The sequence below is a fragment of the Archocentrus centrarchus genome, unplaced genomic scaffold (assembly GCF_007364275.1).
Source record: "Archocentrus centrarchus isolate MPI-CPG fArcCen1 unplaced genomic scaffold, fArcCen1 scaffold_54_ctg1, whole genome shotgun sequence".
In the NCBI taxonomy this organism is placed as follows: Eukaryota; Metazoa; Chordata; class Actinopteri; order Cichliformes; family Cichlidae; genus Archocentrus; species Archocentrus centrarchus.
In genome coordinates, this window is record NW_022060276.1 from 1,567,967 (window position 1) to 1,577,688 (window position 9,722).

The 9,722-nt window shown below is 40.2% G+C and overlaps 1 protein-coding gene across 1 annotated transcript; it reads left to right on the top strand.

The window, feature by feature from the left end:
• The first annotated feature begins 3,141 nt into the window (after positions 1-3,141).
• Positions 3,142-8,715, top strand: cyp7a1 (cytochrome P450, family 7, subfamily A, polypeptide 1). Its single transcript, XM_030725401.1, has 8 exons — positions 3,142-3,224; positions 4,366-4,606; positions 4,707-4,913; positions 5,148-5,342; positions 5,438-5,637; positions 6,566-6,696; positions 6,816-6,994; positions 7,091-8,715. The coding sequence occupies exons 1-8, from the start codon at positions 3,142-3,144 to the stop codon at positions 7,391-7,393; spliced, it is 1,539 nt and encodes a 512-aa protein (XP_030581261.1). The 3' UTR covers positions 7,394-8,715.
• The last annotated feature ends 1,007 nt before the right edge of the window (positions 8,716-9,722 follow it).

Genomic DNA, 9,722 nt, shown 5'->3' on the forward strand with positions numbered 1-9,722 from the left:
TATCAAATTGAAGCTGCCAGGCAGCAGCCAAGAAACCTAAAGCATTGAGAGAGTTTCTGTAATGAGGAGTGGGACAAAATGCCTCCTGAGATGTCTGCAAACCTGCTGACCAAGAAAGGTCTCACCCCTGTGCTCTCCAAGGCATGCCTGACATGTTCGGCTTGGGGATCAAGTACTTATTTCAATCAATGACATCAAATCAATTTGTAACTTTTATGTAAAGTGTTTTTTCTTGATCTTTGGTTGATTTTCTGTATCTCTGTCAGAGACTCTTCTTTTCTTTGTAAGTCAGCAAACTCACCAATTGAGCAGGATATGTAATAATAAGTCCTCCCACTGTATGTGAGTCAGATGTTCCTATACACACTTGGATATGTACAGTGTACACTGTCCCAGCTTACATCCTCCTGCTGTGTGGTAGATAGTCTCTGGGGCACCTTTGCACAGTCTGCACCTCGGTGGCTGTGATAGACCCCCCCTCCTTCTATGAAGCTGGTGCTTATGGCCTCTTCTTGTGCCGCCATGGTCAGAGCCTCTGTGCTGTCCTTCAGGCCAGCTTTTTCTAGCCACTGCCAGGATTTCCAGCCTCTAAACACTTCCTGTAGCATCAATGAGAGTCTGGATCCTGGTTGAACGTATTTTGGACCATTCTTCTTTCCAAAACATCTCCAGTTCAGTCAGGTTTGGTGGTTTCTACAGGAAGCGTTTAGAGGCTGTTATTTCTGCTAAAGGAGGATCTAATAAACATTGATGTCATTTTTCTGTTGGGGTGCCCAAACTTATGCACCTGTCTAATTTTGTTTAAATAGTTATTGCACACTTTCTGTAAATCCTATAAACTTCATTTCACTTCTCAAATATCACTGTGTTCATCTGCTATATGATACATTTAACTGAAACTGCTGATCCGAACAACCAATGATTTATAAAGGAAAATCATCAGGGGGCCCAAACTTTAGCATACCACTGTATGTATAATATTTAGCAAGAGCAAACAAAACCTCTCACATTTGTTCAAATTAGGATCAGCTACAGACTCATTCAAAACCAAACCATACCCAGTTTGTACTAATGGCAGACTCAGCTAACTACCTCACCTTACCTGTACAGGCTTTAAAGGTGAAGCTTCAGCAGGCCCGAATCGCCTTCTGCCACCAGAGAATCCTTTTCACATTCCCTTCAGTGTTGAATCTCCTACTTCTTTTATTAGGAAATTCATAATCAGTCAGTATGAAAGGGAATACAAGTGCTCCAGTCTTACATGTGGCTGAAAAGTATATTAATGAAATAATGGCATTGATTGATAGATCGCTTCTGTCACCTATTGACACACTGTAGCACCTCGTTTGGAAATGCTAGCTTATGGTTTTAGTTTGCTTTGTTGAAAATGATCAGTACAGGTAAACTCTTGTGCTTGGCTAAAAAAAAGAAAAACAAAGAAAATGACCTCATGTTCACAGCCTGCAGGTCCTCTGGCAAAGGCTTTTCAACCTTTTTGCACACATGTATGCATATCTGTGCAAAGTTCTCTGAGTGGTTCTTCTTTCGAGTGTCCCGTCAGATGAACACGTTTGATCACTGAACTTCACTGAATGTGGGAGGCAGGCACTAATGCTCGCAAACACAACACATTTCTAACAAACTGGTCTTTGCAAAATTCTAAATGGCCTAATTTTTTTTCTTGAAGTTGTACATTTTCTCTAAATCACTGCATTCTGAGTTTATTAACATTTTTACACAATGCCCCAACTTTTTTGGAGTTTTTTGGGGGGTGTACAATAATAATTTAAGGTTACAAAATCCTGAGGCTTCAGCCTGCACTTTCAGCTCTGTTACTTCAGTGTTTTTGCTCCTTAGAGGCGTGCTAGTATTTCCAGGTTATCATGCTCTGTACCACATCTTCTCTCCCAGTGAAACAGAGTTTATCACCTCAACTCCAAGTCCCAACGAACCGCACATACCAAATAATGTACAAAGTCATTTTCATTCCTGCGTACACACAGACAAACACACAACAGGAGCACAGAAGTGACCTTGAAGCTATTTATCAATCCAGATGCATTATCAGGATAGAGTCAGGTAACACTGTCCATGGACTCCGGTCAAGGCCATCTCTTACACACACACACACACACACACACACACACACACACACACACACACACACACACACACACACACACACACACACACACACACACTGATGCAGAATGTAGAATTTTTCACAAGACTGAAGTCAGAAGTAAACCTGTGTTTGTTGAAGAATTACAATTTGAATCACCATTATGAGACTAAATATGCAGAGAAATACAAGAATTTGATGAAGCAGGAACTGACATTTGAAGGTTTTTGTCATGTGTAGCTGTGTGGCTGGTAGGAACTTAACTTAGAGTTCTCAGCTTCATTCCTGGTACTTTACAATGAGGCAGATCGGGAGGAAACTAACAGTAAACTGAGTCACAAAGCACAAGGCACACGGCTGTCAATGATGACACACACACACACACACACACACACACACACACACACACACACACACACACACACACACACACACACACATACACACACACACACACACACACACACTGTATCTGGAATTAAATTTTGTAGAAAAACTCCTAAAGATAAACATGTTACTTCTTCAGTGCATTTGTGAAGTTTTTATGAAAATAATCTAAGTATGAAATATTCTTGCAAAATTTGTGCAAATTTGAATTTGACAGAGCTCTTTGAGTTTCAGATTTTAAACACAAAATCAGTACTAAGACATGTAAAAATAATCCACAGAAATCATAACAAAATCTCTTCACTCATTACAAATGATCTAAATTAACTCATTGCTTATTTAGTTATGATAAATAAATGAGGAAGGTAGAAAAGCTCATTATGTTGCACAATGAAAAAGGTTAGCTTATTCTTGTCAGATGAGCCTGTGTCTAGTGATGACATCACCACACCCATCAATCCACCCTTAGACCCACCCAGAGGCTCAAAGCAAGTATAAAAAACCCGCTGCTCGCTGCCTCTCCTCACACAGCTGTCACTATCAACAGGTTCTCACAGCTTCTGTAGCTCCAGGCAGGGGCAGACAAGCACTGTTGTGTGGATCTTCCTATCACCGGCATCATCGTCATCACCATGATAATAAGCATTGCTCTGATTTGGGCAGTTGTTGTGGGATTCTGCTGCCTCCTGTGGCTGGCTGTGGGGATAAGACACAGGTAAGACTGGCAAAAGAGTCTGTAGGATGCAATGAAAGGATTCTCTTACTGTGAGCTTGAGTGTATCACTTTACACTCTGTGTCTAGTGAATTAAACATGATTAATAAGGATACCAGCTTACATTAATTACAGCCCACAAAACCAGTTTTGTTTTCAGGTAAATAGTTCTGTGCAGGTATCTGCCTACTTATGTAACCACACATCAGTGTGCTCTTCAAACAACAGCTGCCGTACAAATGATGGCATTTGCTTGGTATGCTGTTGTTTCACAGACACTGTTGTCAGTCTGTTGTCGGTGCTGAACAGCTGTTGTGAATGCTGACATATTTGCCGGTCCTGTGTATCTCATGTAGCTGTGTAGCTGCTTCTTTTTGAAATCCTATATGTCTGACTGGCAAAACTGAAGAAACCTTTCTAATATGAGAATTAGAGAAGAGTAAGGAACATAAGTGGCACTGTGGCTGGCGTTATGTAACTATGACAACAGCAGTAGCTGGTTGTTTTGGGATGGCTGTGGTTGCTGGGAGGCGGTTCAGCTTCAACCTAATAGGCTCACATGACTTTCAAAAACTGACCGGAAAAAGGCGCATCCAGCATTTTACTGTGGAACACTTTTTTAAAGTAGAACAGCTAAAAACACCCAAACAAAAAGCCCCCCCCCCCAACAAACAAACAAGCAAACAAACAAACAAATCAAAAAACAAATTAAAGCATCCCTTTGTGACTATGGTTGAGTTTCACATCACTCCATTTGTTAAATTAACCTAACTCTACTAGTTGCATGTGTTTTAGACAGTAGGGAGGAAGCCAGAGAACCCAGAGAGAACCCAGATCCTCCTGCTGTGAGGCAGCAGTGCTAACCACTGTGCCACCCTACATATAGTTCAGTTTTTATTTTATTTTACATGTAAAATGACAAACAATTGAATAAAACCTGAACTATATGAAGCAGAACATTTGTGGCACTGCCTGAATCACTGCAGCACGGTCTTAAAAAAATCATTTACATAAATGCTAAGCTAACTCACAATTCTGTCCACACAAACAACTGAGATGCTACTAGGACCTTGCATCAGTTACAAATTGCTTTGACTTTGTAACGAGTATTATGTGTTATCTCGTTCTTTTCATTGTCCACAGGCAACCAGGTGAGCCAGCAGTGGAAAATGGTTTGATCCCCTATTTGGGCTGTGCTCTGCAGTTTGGAGCCAACCCACTTCAGTTCCTCCGCAGCCGACAAACCAAGTACGGCCACATTTTCACTTGCAAAATTGCAGGCAAATACATCCACTTCCTGTGCGACCCCTTTTCTTACCATTCAGTCATCAGGCAGGGAAGACACCTTGATTGGAGGAAGTTCCATTTTGCTACATCTGTCAAGGTAATTTTCTGATATTATCTATTATGATATGCACCATGCTCTGCAAGCCCACTTTCTCCATCAGTGAATCTTCCTGTGGTCCTAAACTTTCCTTCACTAGGCATTTGGCCATGACAGCTTCGATCCTCGCCATGGCCACACCACAGAGAACCTCCACCACACCTTTCTGAAAACACTACAGGGTGAAGCTCTTCCCTCCCTTATAGAGACAATGATGGGCCACCTTCAGGATGTCATGCTGAAGTCAGACACACACTCCAGCAAGGACCATTGGCAGGTGGATGGCATCTTTGCCTTTTGCTATAAGGTCAGTAACTTGGATTTAGACTGAAAGCATTGGTCACTGGAAGATGTAGTTCTCTAGGACAAAGTCAGATGTGATAACTACACAAATACCCAAAGAGGACTACACCAAGAGTCAGCGCTCAAGGCTAGACACATTTTGCTGTTTCGGAGACTCTATGCTATATATTTGAGTAAACAAACAAACAAAAAGTATAATGTATAATCCTTGATAAGTTTGTGTTCTGCTGCCCTTCAGGTGATGTTTGAATCTGGTTACCTGACTCTGTTCGGTAAAGAGCTCGGTGAAGATAAGTGTCAGGCTCGCCAAGCGGCTCAGAAAGCGTTGGTGCTCAATACTTTGGAGAACTTCAAAGAATTTGATAAGATCTTCCCGGCACTTGTGGCTGGCCTGCCTATTCATGTGTTCAAAAGTGCCTACAGTGCCAGAGAGGTCAGTGGGTCTTACCTACCAAATGCCTCTATTTTTAACATTTTCAGCATCGTGTGTGTTTGAATGTCCTTTTGTCTTCACTCTTAAATATCTAGAACCTAGCTAAGACCATGCATGCTGAACACCTGTCCAAGAGAGAGAACATGTCTGATTTGATCTCCATGAGGATGATCCTGAATGACTCCTTATCTACGTTCAATGACCTCAGCAAAGCCAGGACCCACGTCGCTCTGCTCTGGGCTTCGCAGGCTAACACCCTGCCTGCTACCTTCTGGAGTCTCTTTTACATGATCAGGTATGCTGATAATGGGCTCTTTCATGAAAAGCCATAATGAATCACTGTTACTAATCAGGAATTGTAGGTTTAAACTACTCAGAATATATAGTAGTTTTACTTCTGTAAGAATATCATAAAGTGATAAATGATGCAGTAGCAGAACAATCATTTTAATGCCTGACCACAGTTGTTTAATCACCAAGTCTGATCTATTCCTGAGAGCACAGCTCTTTGTTCCTGAGCAGGGCAGCTAAAGTGACCTGTTATATCAGATATTATATGCTTATTAGTCATATGAGTAAAAGTGAACGTAGGGCTGTATTTAAATGCTTTTGAGACATCCTCAGTATTTATTACCATTATATTATATGTTACATCATATGATTACACATTTAGCAGTTTCAGACAGCTGACTGTTATCAGTGAGTAGATAACTGCATGCAGTGGAGATGGATTAGAAATAAAAAGTAATGTTGATGCACACAATGTTACAACAAGTCTGAAATATGAGTACTCATAAGTATGAAGTGCTTAAACATGTAGTTCTGTTTTGAAAATGGGAATACCTTTGCACACACGGTACAGTGAGCATTTTCACTGTTTTGGGCCATAGTCCAACACCTGGGAAATCAAACAGTAAGCCTGACCTGCCGTGCAGCTTCGTGTGGTATTTGAAGATTTTCATTATAAAAAAATTATATGTGACGTCTGATGGGAAAAGACATCCCACATTACTAAATATTAATAATTCAGCACCTTTCCAGGTATTCTTGGTCCCATAATTTCAAAAACTGAAACAAATGCATTCGTTAAAATTAAGAGGTTTTGCACTAACAAGCCCAATTTCAATATTTTCCACTACAAAAAAATCCTGAATATTCTTGCACTAAAATGAGTGAAAAATCTAAGTGATGAGTAGTGAGAGTAACCGCTTCCCGCTGCGCAGGAGTCCTGATGCTATGAAAGCAGCTCATGAGGAGGTGCAGAGAGTTCTGGGGGATTCGGGTGTAAGAGTTGACCCCGGCAATCCTTCACTGAACCTGACCAGGGACCAGCTGGACGGCATGCCTGTGTTGGGTGAGATTACTGATTACTGACCCAATCACTAGATCAGTAGAAAATAAAAGTTACACCTAATACTGCTAATTTAAAAGACATAATGTTAGTATGAACGTGTTGTTCTCTTTATGTCACAGACAGCATCATTAAAGAAGCCATGCGTCTTTCCAGTGCTTCCATGAATGTGCGTGTTGCCAAGGAAGACTTCCTGCTTCAACTTGACAACAAAGAAGCTTACCGCATAAGGAAAGATGATGTCATAGCCCTGTATCCACCCTTGCTGCACTACGATCCTGAGATCTACGAGGATCCCTATGTAAGGGTCTTATGGTTTTATAATGTAACACATAAGAAACGTCTCTTCATCAAGAAATAGCAAACTTATGCTCGTCCTCTCCCCTTTACACCGCAGGAGTATAAGTTTAACCGTTTCCTGGATGAGAAGGGTCAGGAGAAAACTACTTTCTACCGCGGTGGCCGGCGGCTGCGTTACTTCTACATGCCCTTCGGCTCTGGGGTCACCAAATGCCCAGGCAGGTTTTTCGCTGTGTATGAGATCAAACAGTTCCTGGCTTTGGTGTTATCCTACTTTGACATGGAACTATTAGACCCTGCTATCAAGGCCCCGCCTCTTGACCAGTCCCGTGCTGGTCTCGGTATCCTCCAGCCTACGTATGATATAGATTTCAGGTACAAGCTGAAATCCAGTCAATAGGCTTTGTTGTTTTTGGACAGTGACTGAAAATCATATTGTAAAGTGTATATATAACAGCATTAATGAAGATGCATAACTGTAAATAGAATTAATGATGTTTTTTCTGCTTTAATTTGCTTCTGAAGAACATATATTGTACATATTGGTGGAGCCCTCACAAAAGGCTAAAACCCTTCAGGTGTGCAGTTCGTAGTGCCTGTTTGAGTATAAATGAAGAGTAGTTCCAGCTGGAAGACGTATTTATAGTACTGATGCATGTCTGATGTATAACTCTTGGAGGGTTACATTACTGCTAACTGTTTGCCAAAGTAAATGTCAGACAACCCACTGCATCACAAAGTGAATCATGATAATATACAGAGTATCCTGCTCAAAAAGGTTCAGGGAACACTGAAATCACACGCAGACAGTGTGTCCAAACTTTGACTGCTACTGTGTTTGAGTTGAACCTCTTTACTAATATACATTATGTAAAGACATCATCAGCTCTTTGAGGTTTGGCTTAAAGTCACACTCAAAAAAGGTAAAATTGTTCAAACTTTATTTAACTTTGCTTTTATTTTTATTTTTTGCAGTAATGCAGTTCAGAAACCCCCACCGGGTATCTATGGCTCTGATACATACAAAGCTTTGGACACACTTTTGGCTGTATTTTATTTTTTCATTCATATGAAAATGACATTTTAGGCATGTAGGATTTCAGCCTAAAATGAAAGATTTTTGGAAAAACAGGACATATTAAAAAACATGCCAAACCTGTGTTTACAAGTTTACGTTCTCCTTTGATAAGATGACATGAGAAAACCTTTATTTATCTTATATTTGGGAGTTGCTGCAGGCAGCTTTTTATCAGTGAGCAAATTGCTGCAATCAGAGTGATTTACTGTCCATCAGCCTTGGAGTTTGCTCTCTCTGGCACTCTGCTGTCAGCCACTGCTGACCTTTATGCATCTACCTTTTTAGTATCATTACTACAAACCATGCAGCCTAATGATAACTGAGAGGCATTAAAGAAATGAAGGAATGCTGATTTGCATAATGAAGGTGCCTGTGATTGCTCATTCAACAAGCACGTCACTTTTTAAGCAGCACTCTAGATGTTTTTATATAGTAAATCAAACACACAAGCTGGAGCAATAGTCTGAGTTCACTGGGACATACAGTACTAATGTGTGCCAAATTTAAATGCATTTACCTTTCTGCAAGTAGAATTAATGTAATAAAGCAAAAAAAGAAAAAAAATGAAGGAAACTTTCTCTTTAAATGCTGAATGTTTTTCACTGAACTGGAGGGCAGCCCACGTGTATGTGTTTATTGACATGTACCTGCTGTACAAACAGATAATAAATCAATACATTTGCAGTCTTGCCCGTGTGTGTTTGCTTTGATGTATCTTGTTGAAGTTAATGCAAATACAAGAGAAAAGCTTTCTCTTCCACGAAATTGTACAAACAGGGTTATTTAACAGCTTTTCCACAGAAACCAGATATTGACAGAGGTCCATATACGCAAGAGTGCCTTTGTGTTTCAAGCCCACTGGCCAAAAAGAAAAATGCAATTTTACAGTAGATGCAACAAGTAAAAAAATAGAATAGACATACTTTTAAACCACAGTCTTAATCAAAACACATAGAAACAGACAAACATATCAAATGTTAAAAATTACACATTTTTGAATGACACATGCAACCCTCAACTTTGATTTCACAAAGGTTGGGAGACCTCGTTTGTTGTATGTAACAAAAACTGAAATAAAAAATTAATGATGAGTAGTAAGATGTCCTAGCTTTACGGAGGGCTTTTTTATAGAGCAACAAACTCTTTTTCCAGGCTAAATGAGCATCTTCTAATTTAGTGAGACGCCATTCCCTCTCCAGCTTTCGGGTTATCTGCTTTAAGCTGTGCGTTTGTGAATTATACCACGGAGTCAGGCACTTCTGATTTGAAGCTTTCCTTTTCAGAGGAGCCACAGTATCCAAAGTCGTACGCAGTGAGGATGTAAAACTATTGACGAGATAATCAACCTCACTGGAGATAATCTACAGTAGTATGCAATAGTGTACATAACTATTTAAACACAATTAGGCAGGTGCATAAGTTTGGGCACCCCTGATAATTTCCATGATTTTCCTTTATAAATCATTGGTTGTTCGGATCAGCAATTTCCGTTAAATGTATCATACGAACACAGTGATATTTGAGAAGTGAAATGAAGTTCATAGGATTTACAGAAAGTGTGCAATAATTATTTAAACAAAGTCTCCCAGTCTGTGTTTTCAAAAGAGTCCTGTAGCATTGGAGTTGGTTTGTCTCAGTCTGTCAGAGGTCT